At 40.5% G+C, this 18,276-nt stretch overlaps 1 protein-coding gene across 1 annotated transcript; it reads right to left on the bottom strand.

Annotated features, from left to right (window-relative positions):
• Positions 1-1,979: 1,979 nt before the first annotated feature.
• LOC121853450 (serine/threonine-protein phosphatase PGAM5, mitochondrial-like) lies at positions 1,980-7,360 on the bottom strand. The gene is made up of 3 exons (XM_042347593.1): positions 7,332-7,360; positions 2,490-2,705; positions 1,980-2,178 (listed from the first exon to the last, which is right to left on the bottom strand). The coding sequence occupies exons 2-3, from the start codon at positions 2,648-2,650 to the stop codon at positions 1,980-1,982; spliced, it is 360 nt and encodes a 119-aa protein (XP_042203527.1). The 5' UTR covers positions 2,651-2,705; positions 7,332-7,360.
• Positions 7,361-18,276: the final 10,916 nt, after the last annotated feature.

Raw genomic sequence — 18,276 nt, 5'->3', positions numbered from 1 at the left:
GTGCCACTTGGGGATAGGGTTAAAGTTACTTTTTGGCTACTGTTTGGGTGATTCACAGCTTTCCCCGAGTGTTAATATTCTGAAATGGTGCACAGATATATCTTATACATTTCTTTTGATTTGTGTTTATTTGTCCACATAACCTACATAGAAGTGTGAAAAATAGGCCTAATATAAAATAATTTTTGGGGGGACATATGTGAGGGGGTCCTCGGTTAATTCTCTCTCATATAAGGTCTCCGCGGTTAATTCTCTCTTATATAAGGGGTCCTTGGTTGAAAAAAACGTTTGAGAACCCCTGTATTAGAGGACTGGATGAACAACCAGATACCACCTACACATACCATGCTGCTCACCTTCAGTGGTACTGGATATAACAAATACTGTACTTTACAATGTGTGATAAGGGAAAAAATTATTTTGTCCCCCTTTCCTTAAAATCCTTCATACATATACTCGTATACAATAGTCCTTGGAAATATAGTTAATACATTAAAAAAATAAAATTATCAATCCCATGTTCCAAAATCCAATATTTAGCACAACTTTATAAAGACTATCTTATCTCCTACTTGTTAACAAAGGGTAAACTGTACTACTACTATTACTTTGCTGTCACTCGGAATCAAGTATGATGATCATCCAGCTATGAAACGAGTTATTAGGGATGTTACCAAGGTTGGTGAGTTTTAAGGTGACTAAAGAGGCCAATACGGGACAGGCCGAGTCGTTCACAGATGTTGCACATATGGATCGCTTCATCTAGTGAGGGAGGGGCGGCGGCAGTGTCTTTCCGGCGCTGGCACTTGTCTGCCTTGGTTTGCAGTTGGGCTTATTCGAAAATATTGACACCTTCTTGTGTGGTGATCCTCCAAGCATTACGGTGTGGAGTAATCGTTTCCCAGGTGAGGGGGTCGATTTGGCACTTTGTTGCCCGCCAGCGTTACATTTATTATTCATTAGATGACTGTAAAGTAGCTGCTTTGGCAGTCTACTGTCGTCCATGTGGGTAACATGGCCAGTCAACGTAGTTGTTCAAGGCTGAAATTATATACAAAGTCGCATGTACATAGAGCAGTGGTTTTCCCCACCCTGCTACATGGCAGTGAGACAGGGGTTACATTCAGGAGGAACCTCAAGACACTTGAAAACTTTCACGAACGTAGTCTTTTTTTTTTACGAGCATTAGCCCACCCGGGCACAGGTAATGACGCACATCAGGGCCTGGGGGGCGAAAATATAATAATAAATAATAAATAAATAAATAAATAAATAATAATAATAATAATAATAATAATAATAATAATATCTATTCTTATTATTATTATTACAACAATTAATAAAATTAATAGCAAATTAATACAAAAATAATAAAACTAATAAAAATAATAACCAAAAAAAAATACAAAATTGAAAAAATAAATCAAGAGTGAGAAATTATATACATTATATATGTTGTGTTGTCCAAGTAAGAGAAGCAATTGAGACCCTGCAATTGTGTGTAAATGAGGAAGAAAGTCAGATGAGCAACCTGGGACTTGGTCACAATTTTTGTGATGCCATATGGCAGCAGAGTCTACCATTAGACAATACATTATGCTTCCAATATCTTCCCAGGAGGTAGGACCTCCCTGTTTGGTAGCTGCCTATGGTATCTACCTACAGTCTATGTTCCATCTTCCAAGTTAGCTGGGAAGACGAGAACAACTGCCAGTATTCTCGCTGACACCAACTGTATGAGCATCAATGCCACCAGTATCCAAACTGTACTGTATACCAAGACTGAAGTAGGGGATTCTCTTACCCAGGACAAAAACTGCTTGGGTATCTGCATATAAAACTCCTGGGTAAAAGTGTCGAGTTGCCCACACACATTACCTATTTCCCTTTTTATTATAAAGAAATCATTTATTCTACAGAGAAGAATTGGGGAGAACAAAATTTATTCCCCTGAATGTTGTCATAAAAGTATAACAAGTTCACCTACCCAGCTTAGTAAGATACTTGTCAGCGTCTGTAGCAGCCTGTAAGTGGAACTGCCCATGACGTACAAAGATCAAGTGACGTGTCGATGTTGGTCCATCCTTTTCTAAGGTTTCTTCAGGTATATCCTTAACACGGTTGTTGTTACAATCTATCTTTGACTTGGATGGTTTCGCCAAACTCTGAGCTGCTCTTCTGGAAAATTAATGATGAAGAAAACATTGAATTTAGAGACTATCAATGTTACTGTTGTTTAGAATGAGAAGCAGATAACTACACCAATGGAACTCACGAAAATTAGATATAGTACTGTACACAGGAAAGTCAACACAACAGTAACTATCCATTTACATTAACACAAAAAACAAAGTTAAGAAAAAACTTCCTATATACAATTTCAAACACCTCAACTAAATTGCAAGCAGTGAGGAACAGACCAAAACGGTCTCGGGTAATCTGGATTCGGTATACTACTGTACAATGAGTTGACTGATGGACCTACAAACCTGTCCCAGTTCGAATCCCACTTGACAGATGAGGTGTTAATGGGGGTCAAAGCGGCCAGTACAGTCTTGTTCCTCTCATCACCGGTTACAATGTACCCTGCGATGGCTCCTGCAGCTGCCATTACTGCCCTTACACGAAATAATTTCTTCATGTATGCCATTCTTTTCCTTCAGATTCTTTCAATTTTTCACCAAAGGAGTCTAATTCTTGTGTGTCTGCAGGATTATGTATTCTATTAGAACTTGTCAATTTTGTCGGAATTGATGGATTTGGGTAAAACGAGAAGCTCCTCTATTTCATGGTCTACTCACAGGTCCCTCATTAACCACCTAAAACATTGAGACAGCAGATACTGAATCGGTATTAATCATTAAAAACTATACACTGTACTGCACTTGAAAAATATAGTGTTGGGTACTGTCTTACCAGTAATGGCTATTGTGTAGAGTTAATAAAAGACATGGTTAGGAAGGCACACACTGAATTTGATCGTGTAAAGGTACAGTACGTACCGAAATTTTCTAGTGAATCGGTACGAAGACAATTACGGTATCATAAGTTTAATGTGTTGCATAAATTACAGTATTACTTTATCCTTATTATCAATTAGGTGCTTGGGCTGTCAGTCACATCTTTGTCACACGCTGTTGGCAAGTAGTGTACTGTCTCCAGAAAGTACCGGTATCTGTACCCGCACCAGAATTGGTCAAGTTTCGTCTTGAATGTATTCACACTTGGCATTGTCGCAACAGACATTATTTCAAGAGTTCACAACTCTCACTCCAGAATGGTAGTTCTGACAATTTTGTAAGCTTGTTGCTACTTTAATCTAAGGCTGTGAATTTTATTGGTGTAGGCATATGCCACGCTTAACGTTGTTTCAGTACTACATCGATAAACTTAAGAGACCAAAAAACTCATCGTTTTGTGTCGTCAGACTACATTTTACTGTGCATCACCCTCTCTTGTCAGCTGACGCCACGCCCCTCTGCCTATCGGTGAGTACCAATACTAACTTAGTTGTATATGTATTCATTATTTTCTTTTGAAATGACAATGATTTTCTGTATATGTAATGTATTTCACGAGGCAAATGGAGGCTCAGGAACGTAACTCCCGTATTTTATCTATTTCTTTTGGGGAAAATTGATGAGCTTAATGTTGTTTCGTATAATGTTGAGTTTTTAGGAATGTAATCTCGACGTTAAACGAGGACTTATTGTACAGTATAAACATTGACTGAGTAATGTCCTGAGGTGCTTACAGACTATTATTAAGTCACCCCTTACCCAACTATAGTGTAAAATATGCAACTGCAGACGTTAATCTCTGGGTAAGTGAGGTGCTATAGTGCAGGCACCAGTCTGGTGGCCCTCCTTTGGACATTCTTATTCAACTGACCATCTCTTGCTATCTTGGGGAGCAAATGGGATAAATCATATTATGTAGGACTCAACATACAGGAAAAACGGGATGTGAATTACCACTTAATGAAAAACATAACCAACTATACCTAAACTAAACTAACCTAAACCTATCGGTAAAATTATAGGTCATCCCTGTATTTAGATAACCAAACTAATCTAACCCAACCAACCTAACCGAGTCACAGAACCCAGGAGCTATATCCAACCTGGCTTACCCACGCAGAGGCAGCTCTCATCGGCTCTAAAACTACTGTCTCTACACCACAGGTTAGACACCCTAGAGCAGCTCTGCTACTCTAAGCAGAAAGCTGCTCCTCTTCCTGCCCCAAACACCACGTCCTACCGACCCCAACACACCCGTCCTGCCTCAGACGCCGCCCCCGGCCCAGCAGTAACCCCTGCCGCTCCTCCTGATGCGGACCCACACACCCCTCTTTTCTCCCTCAGGTACCCCCTGCTGCTGTCGTGGACCCTGCTGCTGTCATGCACCCTTCTGCTGTCATGGACCCTCTTCCTGCTGACGCAGCCCCTGCTCCTGACCCAGGCCCACACACCCCAGCAGGCGCATCTGAGGACTCTGTACCTGTCGCGAGGGAAGTACAACATTCATCGCCCCCACACACCCTTTTTCTCCCACAGATCTCGTGTATGCTAGACAGAGTTTCCCCCCCTAGCGGCCGGCTCATCCACGCCTTCGCCGTTATGTCCCACATGTGGCATATACCGCCCGTTCTGCCTCACATGTGGCAAGCAACTCTGCCAACCTCCAGCCTCCCGCCGCCCCCGGAGGGGAAGGGGAGTATTGTAGTGGATTCCTCCCCTACAAGCACCGAACCTTCTCGAAATCCCCAGCCTACGCCTCCAGCGCCGCCCACGGAGCGTGGGTCAACTATCTACCCACGCCTACCCCCGCCTTATAAGGCCTGACACCGCTGTGACCAGCTCTCTTTTCTATCCAGTGCCACCAGCAAGCAACACCTCCTCCTCCGCGCCAGCCGTGTGGCTGCCACTCCCGCCACCGACCTTGGCGTCCCTCAAGCCACTTGCCCTCACTCTGGGCACCCTCACCACCCAGCTCTCTCTACTCAATGCTTATTATCATGCTACCTACCCAGCAACATGCTGCATTGTACATCCAATACAATATGTATACAGTGAGCACATTGTGAGTTTCCTTTCTCCATCCCATCCTGAGTGTGAACCAATATCTCATACTCCTACAGTCCCCCTAAGATTCTCCAGATGACAGAAATGATAATAATGTCCCATCCTAGCTCTCTAACCGAAACTAACAACCTTATACTGTACAGTACTGGAATAGCTTTGGTTAGGTTAGCTCAGGTTTGGTTGGTTTTTGTTAAGTGTTTTTCAAACTTAAATTTTTCTTGCTTTCCCAGAATATTGAAATAGCATACAGTAGTTTCCATTAAAACAAATGCCAATTGTTGACCACTGACCAACCAGCAATTTTTCATAGATAATAATAAGTTCCACAATTCCCCTACATTTTATAGTGGACACTTAGTTTGTGCAAATTTGTTAAAAGTAGTTATTTATAATTTTAACCAAACCTAACCTTAGTTGATAAGAATATCAAGTGGCAGAAGGGATGCTAGAAGACCTCACCAACCTAACCTTACCTAACTTCCTAGCCATGGAGCTCCACCCCCTGGACCCCACGACATAGTAAACAGAAAGAACTTACTATGATATGGTGTAATTTTATGTTTTTGTGGACGTGAGAGCAGCCACCTAGACCATGCAGCTCAAAGTACACAGAGTGTTTTTAAATACTGTACGTAAATATGATTGGCTGTTTACTAATTATCTACCATACGAAGAATTTGCACAAAAAATTATTATATCAGAAGTTAATGATGAAAATATAGTAAGAAAAAATAATCAAAACAAATACTGTAACCCGTCGGTGGGTCAGTTGTCAATATTAGCCAAAAGAAGCACAACTAAGTTAAGTTAGGTTAGGTTAGGTTGGTGTTAGGTTAGGGTGGTTAATCGGATGGTGAACCTGACCCAAGCCGAGTCCTAATTTTCAGGGGATACTTTTGATGTATAATATACAAGTCAAATAAAATAAAAATTAAATTCAAGAAAAATGAAAAATACCAAGAAGTCCACAAGAACAATCCTAACCAAACACTGACCTAACCTATCGCTAAGCTAACCTAACCTAATGCAGAGCTAAGCTAACACTAAGCTAAGCTAACATTAAGCTAGGCTAACACTAAGGTAGGCTAACACTAAGCTAGGCTAACACTATGCAAAGCTAACACTAAGCTAAGCAAACCTAACCTAGCACTAAGCTAACCTAACACTAAGTTAACCTAACACTTATCTAAGCAAACACCAAGCTAACCAAATACTAAGCTAACCATAACCTAAGCTAACACTAGGCTAAGCTAAGCAAAACTAACCTAGCACTAAGCTAACCTAACCTAGCACTAAGCTAACCTAACCTAACACTAAGCTAACCTAACCTAACACTAAGCTAAGCTAACACTAAGTTAAGCTAACACTAAGCTAAGCTAATACTAAGCTAACTTAATACTAAGCTAACCAAACACTAAGCTAACCATAACTTAAACTAACACTAAGCTAACCATAACCTAAACCAGGGGTCACCAAACTTTTTTCACAGTGGGCCGGATAACTGAAAGAATGACGAGCGCGGGTCGCATAATCATTCTGTTCAATGCAAGCCAGAACGAAAGCTCTGGTAACGTCAGAGCGTAGGCGGAGCTACCACGAGCCGGGGAAGGACTTGGGATCCAGCCCGCAGGCCGTAGTTTGGTGACCCCTGACCTAAACTAACACTTAGCTAACCCAAGCTAACACTAAGTGAAGCTAACACTAAGCTAAGCTGACACTAAGCTAACCAAACACTAAGCTAACCCTGTATTAGCCTCTGTCACATTAATATTATATAAATATGGGCTAAGGACATATATTAATTATATACATTCTATCACCCAGACTATTGAGCATAAAGCTACATAAGTATTTGTTCTGTCACACCTCCGAGGGTGGACAGCCCATAAATCTACAGACTCAACCCTCAGTGTATTGGTCGGCTGTTTAGATAATGGCTGTGTTGAAGTGTGGGTTATTCTCCAACCACCAGACTCAAGAAAGTACAGCCCAGTTCCCCGAGTTCACAGCCCGACATGATACCCTTAAAGTCGTGTCGTGAGACCAGCTCTCCTGGCTGTACCTCTCTAATTATATCAGCTAATTACAAGCTAATAGCCCATTAGTCTGACAGTACCAAATAATTGTACAGACATGACTACCCAATATAACTAGAAAATCACCACGTGTGTCTACATTAAACCAAGGAACAACGAGTGAAGAGAACAGTACCAGTGTCTTGTTTAACCTACAAGCTAAGATAATTACAAGTACAACCCAGGACAGCTGTGACGTTTCACCTATCAACCAATCTACGACTGTATCAAAGGTGACATGCCGTGAGATTATCCGATATCTCACTCAGCTGCAGCAAAGGCACCAGTGACTAACCTACACTCGTTCAGGCAAGTGTTAAGGACAAGTTTATGGTGTGGTCACAAGAGCCATAATCAGCTAGACAGGCGGGGATAGCAGAGACCCGGTGGTATTTTCTCATGGTATCACCTATCAACCTCAGCAGAGCAGATGTATGTGGTATGGGAGTCCCAACAGTGACGTCATCTACTGTAGACCGACACCATCTGGAATACTACGTCATCCACCCAGCCCAGCTGACCAGATGTAAACAAGAGGACTTCTCAGATAAACTTAAATCAACTCTATGGTATTAGGTATTTCACAAACAATCATTAGTTATATATACACATTTTATATAGAATTTAAAACATATCTTCACACGGTAGGGATAGTGATAGATAATTATTAATTATCAAGTGCCTTGTAACAATTAATGGAAAAATAACTTATACAATTAATTATCACTAAAATTTACAAGTCACATTACCTTATTGTAAATTGATTGGCAAAGTTTTTAAACATTTAAATCCAAGAAACATTTATGGATCATTTATATATTTTTAATGATCAACAAGTTGTAAACCATAATGAAAACTTAGATAATGATTCAAGTGACACTGTACCTCATGACACAGTTAACATTGACACATGTGAACTCAAAGGTGCGCATGAATTACAAGTCATTGAACCTGAACTAACAGTAAACACTTCAATTGAAGTTAGTGAAACAGTCAGATAAAAATAACGAATTATTATTTACACAACTTAGGGCAGGACGTTCTTACGACACTTTACCTCTGTATAGTGAACCTACCCCTTTGACACTACAAGTATAGTGTATTGGCATCTTCTAATGCATGCACTAGTAATTTACCAGTATTTCAATTAACTAGTAAACCTCTAACCACTAACATTACTGACCCAGTGACGCAAGCAACTAATGTGTGGAAAATTCTACCACAGCTTGATCGAATCCGAGACTTCACAGGGGAAGATCCCAACTATAATGTATTAGCATTTCTCCGAGCATGTGAAGAGACAGCGAGGATCGTAAAGTATTCGTCCATGGTCATATTAAACCGGGGTGTCGCGGAAGTCACCTAATGAATGATACGAGTTTTACTCAATCATAATATTATAATTTCAAAAGAAATTTGTTAAGCTTCTTTGATCAGGGAGGAGTTGACGGTCATCTCACATGGGTTTTTAGAATGGTAAACAACCGCACCGCGAGTCAAAACACAGGGTATCTTTATGACACAGTCTATAGCGGGGGAGGCTTATGACGATGTGAAAGCACACTTCTCCGGCTCTGATTGGTTTGACAAGGACCGTGAAATGAGTGAGGAACAAGTGTTTCGTCGAGTATATTCAATTTAAATTTCTTCTTCAAGACGTAGAGTTAAAGCAGGCTTAAAAGGAAATTTACCCCCAGTCAGACGAAATCACAGATTATGCAGAAAAGATAGTACAGAGAGCCCCATGCACACCATTGCACCGGTAGCAACACCACCAATTAAGCCCAAACAAAACACTGTGTAAAACTTGCAAGAAACAGAATCATACGACTGAAGACTGTTACTATGCAAAACAAGACGGTAATACCTATCAACATCCTCGTGGCCTCCTTCATTTTCTCCCAGAACAGACAAACAGACAAGTGATAAAGACTAAAGAATGATAAAGAAGGACAGATAAATAGGACAAGAGTTAGAATGGCAAATACACACACACATTCACATACATAACACGCCCATGCACTCACACATAAAGCACACATACAGTCATACACAAACATGCACACAGGTAAACATTCACACTCAAGCTAGCAAGCTGAAGTGTACTTCCTGTGAGCAAGAACACGCCTCCTTTGACAAGCACTGCCCAACTTGGAAGAATGAGAAGAATAGTGAGTCATACCAATTTAGCACTAAAAATGGTAGGATTATATAAGTAAAGAATGAGTATGAACAACAATGGCACCAATAAATAAGGAAATAATTAATAAAGGAAGTGTACAAATATTTCACCCACGTAAAGCAGCGACCACATAAATTATGAAACAAAATAAATAACACCAATTACGGAGTATATTATGCTTGAGTCAACCTCAAACGCAATACAGTATATGGTTCAGACAATACAATCCACTGTTTTCGTGATGGTATCCCAGGCCAGACTGAGATCATCCGGTCCTATCAGCCGCTATCACCACTTGCAAAGGGATGACACACGGACACGTACTGAACAAGTCAGGTGCTGAACACACTAGTGAGCCACGGCAACGTAGTACACCTCGGACCGGAATTCCCCACGTACAGTCTCGTTCAAGATTCTTCGAACAGTGTTGGAGACAGCTGGCAACTCAAGGCCGTTTGTTTACTATACTACATAATAAAAATTATGAATGAATGTAAAAGTGATCGGTGATTGGTTACTTAGTTTCCCGTTGCTTAATTAATGGTTGGGCTTTGTGGTTTCGTATTATATTATAACTTTCTGCTAGTATATACTGTTAATTTGATTTTTTCAATAGATAGAGCACTGGGCCAACCTATATGAATTTATGCTTCGACAATTAAACATAAGTAAAAATCGGTAAGTATGTTAAAGAACATCATGCATCGGGCACAGCTGTGTGCAGGCTGTTAATGAGGTTGCCTGTTTATCATTAATTTATACTAATATTGGCTTCAAACGTTTAATTCCTTTCAGGTAATGAATCCAACTGTTGTATGTAACCGATGCTAATCAGAGTTCTTTCTAAAGATGCGGATTTCATGCAACTCAAACTGCGGTTTTAATTCGCTGTGGGATGAAGCAGAATCATCAGTTTACTGCTACCTGTAGTAAGTGGGTGTGAGCTTGTGTGTGCATGTGGAGTGTGTATGTATGTGTGTGTGTGTGTGTGTGTGTGTGTGTGTGTATGTGTGTTAGCCTGTGTATGTGTGTCAGCCTGTGTCTGTATTTAATAATGACGTTGTTCAATTGAAGGTGATGGTAATTAATCATACGGACCAAGATGGTGTGAATTAGTGCAGTAGCATATGCCCAATACTTTTACAAGCCTTTATCTAGCAATATCATTGCTATTTCACCCCCCCCCCCTTTATCCTTGTTTCTAACTTGTGTAGAATACACCACCTTTAGTCTGGTGGCTATAAAAAAATTTATATATTTTTTTTAAATGTGTATGATGTACTATAAATTTGTATCTTATTCATTCATTCATATATTTCTTTATAAATGCCTAATAAAATATAAATACTGCATAACGCTAACGTTATTGGCGGGAAGGTGAGGGAGACAGAGGTGTTATCGGTGCTGATTACCCTTCCACTCCCACAGTTGTAGAAGACCCCTGCCAACATGGAATACCATATGCAGAAAATCATTGAACGTGGAAGAATAATCAGCATGAAGGAGGTTGGGTTTTCACCCACTAAAATTGCGAGAGAGTTGGGGGATTGTCGGTCAACTGTATATTATTGGATTAAGCAATGGGAAGAGGAGGGGAGTTTAAAGAACCACCACAGGACGGGAATGCCGCACAGAACAACACTTGCACAAGTTGAAGCCATCCGGAATTTCGCTGAGGCCAACCCCTTCAAGACTTCAATTTCAACAAGAGAGGATCTGCAATTAAATATTTCCCCTTTAACAATAAGGCGAAGACTTCACGAAGGAGGCATTCACCATAGAACTCCCGCCAACAAGAAGCTAAATGAGTGACATCGCGAGGGCAGGTTGCAGTTTGCTCGACGATATACTGAAGGAGGCCTAGATTTCTGGGGTAGAAAATATTCACTGATGAAAAAACTCTCTTCTACCTCTCACGGAAGGTTGTATTGCTGGAGGAGGAACAACACCCGATATGCTAGACAGCATATTTATGAGGAAGCAAGGAGTGGCCATATGACTTGCAATGTTTGGGGATGGATATATTTGCACAGAGTTGGGGAGCTGACTGACAGAAGGAAGATTCACATATGAACATTATTTAAAAATACTAGAAAAAGTTATGCTTCCCTCGGTGCGTGCAAATGCTTTCCTGTTTCCCGAAAACTATCATATTCATGCACGATTGGTCTCCTATCCATACCGCACGGATTTTAACGCGGTGGTTTGCAGTACAAATGAATTTGCAAGTCTTAGACTGGCCAAGTAAAGGTTGTGACAGGAACCCTATAGAGAACGCTTGGGAGCCAGCTGAAGAGAGAACCAGGGTGCAGCTACTGGAGCATACACACCGTGAGTGGAAGGTGCGGAGGCGGAAACCGCAACTAAAGGTGCGGCCACACGTTCGTACATTTTGTCGCCAACATGTGATCGATAAGACGAAATGAGGCACAGGGTTCCGACTCCTGGTAGGGTGCGGCTGCGTGCACTAGATCGGTGTTTCCTCTTGTTGATCACATGTTGGCGACAAAACGTACGCACGTGTGGCCGCACCTTTATACACAATAACGTCGCCTCCGTTCCCAACAGGCTGCAGCAAGTAATCGAGAATGAAGGTGGCTGGACTAAATATTAATGTGTCAGAAATAATTTCCCTATGTAATCAACGTCACATTCTAAATGCACATCGATATTAATCTTTTCTGTTAACTTAAATAAATTTAATTTTCATGAATATATGTCAAATTGTATAATAAATGTAAAGAAAACAATCCTCTTCTAATATCCTCACTTATGCAGTATGTATTCAGGATGATTTAAGTCAAATAAATCATAACATTATACTTATAATTATTATGAAAGAGTACAGTATCATATATGATAAATATATTGCATGTGAAATAATTACCATATCTACCACGGAAAAAATCAGAGAGGGAGACGGAGACAAAAACAACTGTATAAAGACACAATTCATACAATACCGTTTGTGATGGTCCGATCACAGCAGTCCGATTCAGCTCTTCAAGGCACTTGTGACGAGGAAATTGATAATTCGTATTTCAATCTCATAATCTCATATTTAATAAGTTCATGTCGTGCCATTCACAACATATTTATGTATTCTTGGAAAACGTTTACTGTAATAATTGTATTTGTAGATATTTTTATCTCGATTTATTTTTTAAGAAATGGGAAGAAATCCTTGCCAAAATGCCAAACTATGTTACAACGTTACCTCACAAATATTTCATAACTTACAATAATGCTCCAACTCACGCACACTTGCATGGAAACATACGCACACACTCGTGAAGAAAATCAATTTCAACCAAGTCCCTTGCCGTTTTTATTAATTAAAAAAATTACATTAATTAGTGAAATCTCGTACTGAAGGTATAGCTAATGCGGTAGCATATGTATTGTATCGTTGTAGACCTATCAACGGTCATTACGATTGTCACCTGAGTAGACTTAGCTCATTATATAATTCTTTCGATTATTGATTGTTTGCCAGCCAAAAAACCTTGTTTTTAATCTGGTTCACCACAGGATCACAATGGAAAGTCTTTCATTTTGTAGAAAATGTGTAGTACCATTTCATGACATGTAATTAAAACAAATAAATAGATGAATAAGTAAAACATTATATATAGATTTCTATTTTCAATGCCTCACAGGGAATGTAAAATATATAATTTCATTAAATAAGCTTCATAATACGGTTTCATTTATAGAACTATCTTTACAGACAAGCATTAACACACACAGGCTAAGGCACAAACACACTTACCACTGGGAGTAGTGTACCGATGATTCTGCTTAATCCCACAGTGAATTAAAACAGCAGTTTGTGTTGCATGAAATCCGCGTCTTTCGAAAGAAGTCTGTTTAGCATCGGTTACATACAACTGGAGTAATTACCCGAAAGGGATTAAACGTTTGAAGATAATATTAGTATAAATTAACGATAAACAGTCAACCTCATAAACAGCCTGCACAAAGCTGTGCCTGAGGCATGGTGTTCTTTAACATCAAATTAACTGTATATGCCAGCAGAAAGGTATAATATAATCCGAAGCAACAAAGCCCAACCATTAATTAAGCAACGGGAAACTAAGTAACAAATCACCGATCACTTTTACATTCATACATAATTCTTACTACGTAGTATAGTAAAACGGCCTTGAGTTGCCAGCTGTCTCCAGCAGTGTTCGAAGAATCTTGAACGCGACTGTACATTACAGCAGGCCACACAAGATACCCAGACATCGTTTTAACAAATGAACACCACCACTTAAACATACTACTCGAACCCGGCCCAATATCCACAAGTGATCATCTCCCTACCATAGCCACTCTCTACACAGTCCCAATACACATCCCTACCAGGCTAAGATTCAACTATAACCAGGCTAACTGGGAAAACTTCAAACAAGAATTAAACAACCCGAAACCCATACAATTACACAACAGGCACACTTCTCTAATAGACCAATCACTGTGCACATGGTACGAGCACGCTAGCCAGGCCATGGACTAACATACCCAAGACCACTCACCGAACATTACCACACCCTCAATACTCACCAATCAAGAATCCTAAAGACACAATTTAGCAACCTAATTAAACTAATCACACAACAACGATGGACACCAGAACACAGACGGCTTAACAAAATACACGAACAGCTTAAAAGCATTTCAAAAGAAGCATACAACAGGAACTGGCAGAAGCGGATTTCAGAAACGGAAGAAAACTACTATAAACCGAACCAGTTCTGGCAGAAAATAAAGCACTTAATGGGAACCTCCAGCAACGAGTCTAGCTATAATAAATAGTATTCAAGATATTAATAGATCCAACCGAATAAGAACAGTTCTTTAGATCTTTCTGGTGTAAGATTTTTAAAATAACCAACGAAGAAAACTAAAAATTCTGCACGATCACAGAAAGGGAAGTATCCAATTATATGTCACATAAAACCCACATCTGGCAACCGAGTTCCACAACCAATCTGAATACACTGGATGACATGTTCCCACTAACCAAATCAATCACAGTGGACGAAATAGTAAGAACAATCAACAGTTTTAAGAACAAGGCTCCTGGAGTCAGTAACGTACTCATTTTACAGCAACTACCAAACATGGTACTCCTACTAAGAAATATATTGGATACATCCATAGCTTCAGGACTCTACCCAAAGAAATTTAAGACAGCTATTATCAGACTGATACCAAAACCAGGAAAATCCCCCACAGCAGTAGCAAAATACTAACCAATCTATTAGAAACTCTGGGAAAATTAGAAAAAAATAATTGACTTTACCGATTAAAAACATACCTAAACACAGATTTATGAAACGGGAACAAACACAGCCATAGCCCTTATGTACGAAAATATAGCAAAGGCAATGCATAATAAAGAACAGTGCAACGTAGTTTTAAGGTATGTGGCAAAAGCGTTCGATAAGGTCTGGCACGTGGGACTTAAATATAAAATAACCAATCAAGAACTCCCTAACAACTTCACCTCTCTACTGTGTAATTTCTTAGACAATAGAGAAGCACACATTTTAATAGGCAATCACAAAGGCCCAAGCTTCAGACTTTATAGTGGAGTAACACGAAGTAACTTATCCCCAACTCTTTACACAATCTACACTTCAGACATGCCGCTGTCGTGCGACAAACCTTCCGGGGTAAATGCTTAGTTTTGGGTATTAAATTTAATTATAAAGTTAGTAAAATTCATACAACTTTGGTGCTTCTCCAGTTAGCTTGTGTTTATTGTTTACTTCTTCACGCGGTGCACACATGATCAGCCTCCACCATCGGTTAAGTAGGGTAACATTTTGAAATGTTAGGTTAGGGCAGGTTAGGTCAAGATTCCTTGGGTTTGATTGGTTCATTTTTTGTGTTCTTACCCCACAATTTCCATCAACTTCAAAGCACTGCCCACTTTGTGCTTTCATTGTCTTTGGTAGTGAGTATGCTTCATATCCTTATACTGTAGTCAGTTAGCCCAAGATATAATGGGAAATTCATTCAAAACCTTCCGTTACCGTATTTATTAATATTTTCAGCTCTCACAAATCAATCATACACCTCAGATGTCGATAATGAACATCAGTATTTGCCGAGCCCGGAAGGTTTATCGCACCGGAAGATTTGTCGCATGACACTGCCACCAATTCACGGTGAATACATAGCATATGCTGATGATGTCACCCAGATTATTGCCATCCAGGCAAGGCCAAACAGATGGCGTTAAAAACAACTTGCGCCATAATATAAATCTATAATTACGACTAATGGAAAATAAAAACTAAGACACAGAAACTGATAATCACACAAATTTCAAGGATAAACCCAGCACCCATCACAGTAAACAACGAAGACCTACAATACTCAAACGAAGGAAAAATACTGGGGCTAACAATAACAAGAACAGGAATAAACAAACAACGTAACAGACTTGCCCAAATACAGCTTACATAACTAAAACGGGAGAATACACAACTACACCTATTTAAAGCAATAGTCCGCCACCATCTTGAATACCCGCCAGTATCATTAAACACGATCAGCCGTACCAACCAATTAAAACTCCAGGCAGCAAAAAGCCACCCACAGAGCCTCCAAACAACACCCCCAATACACAACCAAAATAAAACAGCTTCACGAAAAATACAAAATTTTGCCATTAAACATAAGAACATACAGACAAGCACAGGGCGTATGGTACAAACTAGAAGTCATGGAAGACGAAATATACTCGACTAAAAACAGAGGACACCACAAGATCACACAACTGGTGGCCTAAAAGCCTTCTCTATAACCCTCAAGAGCCAGAATTACTGTACACTAAACAAATAATACATCCTTAATTACACCTCCTTTAGACCAACACTAATAAGCACCTTAGAGCCAGACCCATTATACACCACAGCATAAATAACTTCTTGACGCCAGTCAAACATTTTCTACCATATTAAAAATAAAAGTATTCTACTAGTTACACAAGGACCTAATAGACCTCTCCCTCTGACAATAGCAAAGATCTCCTAGCTAGCTAGCTTCCCCTCCCCCCCAACTTAGTAATAATGCCTCCAGAACAAAAAGCAAAGGTCTGTGTTTGTACGACAAGTTGACCCAGAAGTTGGCAAACACACGGCAGAAGATCTGAAGGAAGAACTTGAAAAACAAATCACATGGATGAAAGTGGATGAAGTAGTAAAAATCAAGGACTACACCCACGTTTTTAAGATCTCATTTGAGGAAACAGCCATGGCAGAAAAATCAATTCAACACGGATTTCCAATTTTCAGTATGTTCGTAACACCAAACCAAATAAAAAGACATTTGTAAGCCTGCAGACCTGTTTCTGCTGCTACAAATATGAACATATGAGGAAATGCCCAGAAAAAGACAATTATGTTCCAACTGTGCTGGGGATGATCACACTTTCAACGCATGCAAAAACACAACTACAACAGGATGCCTTAATTGCAAGAGGAATGGCGATACATACCATATTCACAGGACACTAGCAATGGCGTGCCGAATTAAGAAACATATGATCAAATACAAAGAACAGGAGATGAGGAGGAGGGAACAAGAAAAGCAGGACACGACATGTGGAAATCGCAAAAAGGACAGTGCAACAAGTAAACAATTCGAAAGCAACCATACTAAAACTGAGCGAGGCAATACATGACAGTGATGATAAGCATGATCCACGCACATCTACACAGCATCATATCACCTGGCTCATATAATGCTGAACTGAGGAAAATGTTCGAGGTGAACAACCTGCCCGACATGTGGTTTCCACACAACCCAGATTCAGAAAAATTGCTCCAGCTAACCTACACCACAGAGCTGAAGAATCGACTGCAAGCAAAGAAGCAAGTAGAAGGAACGACTACACCAAAAGCACAAGGAGAACCCAAGAAAGTAACAATTACAGGAGCCAAGAGACCCCAGGCAATCCCAAACAAGAACTGACAAGAACAAAGTCGAAGCGGCAGCCATAAGAGCTACCGCTAAACAAAAACCATAGAGAAGAGAGGAAGAGATACAGACAGTGGAACACTTTATACAACCCGAGACAGAAGAAATCAGATAGTAAATCATAACTCTGAGATATGGAGTCCCGTTGCTACCTGACCCAGCTTGGAGAAGGTCGTGCCCGCAAGTTCTCCTGTAGTGACCAAGGAAAATGGCCGCCTTGGATCGTTGTGTCTTGGGGGAAGAGGAGAGTAGTGTGGGGAAAGACAACCTCTCGGTCACTCTGCTAAGGCAGCTGGGGCAGTTGAGGAGTGAGGTTGACACTCTTAAGGGGGAAAATGAAGCGCTCAGGACTGAACTCCTTCAGGTAGGTGTCCTGCTTAGCAGGACACCTGCGAAGGAGGAGCAGGCATGGAGAGTGGTTGTCTCCAAGGGGACTAGACTCAGGCTCAGGAAAGCTGACCAGGGTGTGGAATGTAGGAACCCCTACCAGGTGCTGGAGGAAGCTGGCGAGGAAGAGAAGAGGCAGGAAAGTGTGGTGCAGGTAGAGGAAAGGGCAGTTGTACAAACCCTGCCCAGGGGTAAGGTCGTGGTAGTTGGGGACAGCCAGGTGAGGTTTTTAGATAGGACTTTCTGTATAAGAGATAGGAAACGTAGGACTAGGGTGCATTTCCTGGGGCTGGGATAGGGCATGTAGCTGAGAGGTTAGACAGGGTTTTGTCAGGGGAGGGTACCAATCCAGTAGTGTGTCTTAGTGTGGGAGGAAACGACATAGGAAAGGTTAGGAGTGAGGACCTATTCAAGAGGTATAGGGAGGCGCTGGGGAAGATTAGAGATAGGGGAGGGATCCCGATAGTATGTGGTGTCTTGCCTAGAAGAGGGGTTGGTCGTGAATGGCTGTCCAGGGCAATTGCTATAAATTGCCGACTGGAAAAACATT

Source organism: Homarus americanus, unplaced genomic scaffold, assembly GCF_018991925.1.
Source record: "Homarus americanus isolate GMGI-L3 unplaced genomic scaffold, GMGI_Hamer_2.0 scaffold4896, whole genome shotgun sequence".
In the NCBI taxonomy this organism is placed as follows: Eukaryota; Metazoa; Arthropoda; class Malacostraca; order Decapoda; family Nephropidae; genus Homarus; species Homarus americanus.
The sequence above is the reverse complement of the archived record's forward strand: the minus strand, read 5'-3'. Positions and strand labels throughout refer to the sequence as shown.

What these genes read in the sequence shown, in the direction of transcription:
- LOC121853450 (XM_042347593.1), bottom strand. Translation starts at nt 2,650, where the DNA reads ATGGCATACATGAAGAAATTATTTCGTGTAAGGGCAGTAATGGCAGCT. An exon ending in TGGGATTCGAACTGGGACAG is followed by an intron (nt 2,179 to 2,489) that starts GTTTGTAGGTCC and finishes TTAATTTTCCAG; the next exon opens with AAGAGCAGCTCAGAGTTTGG.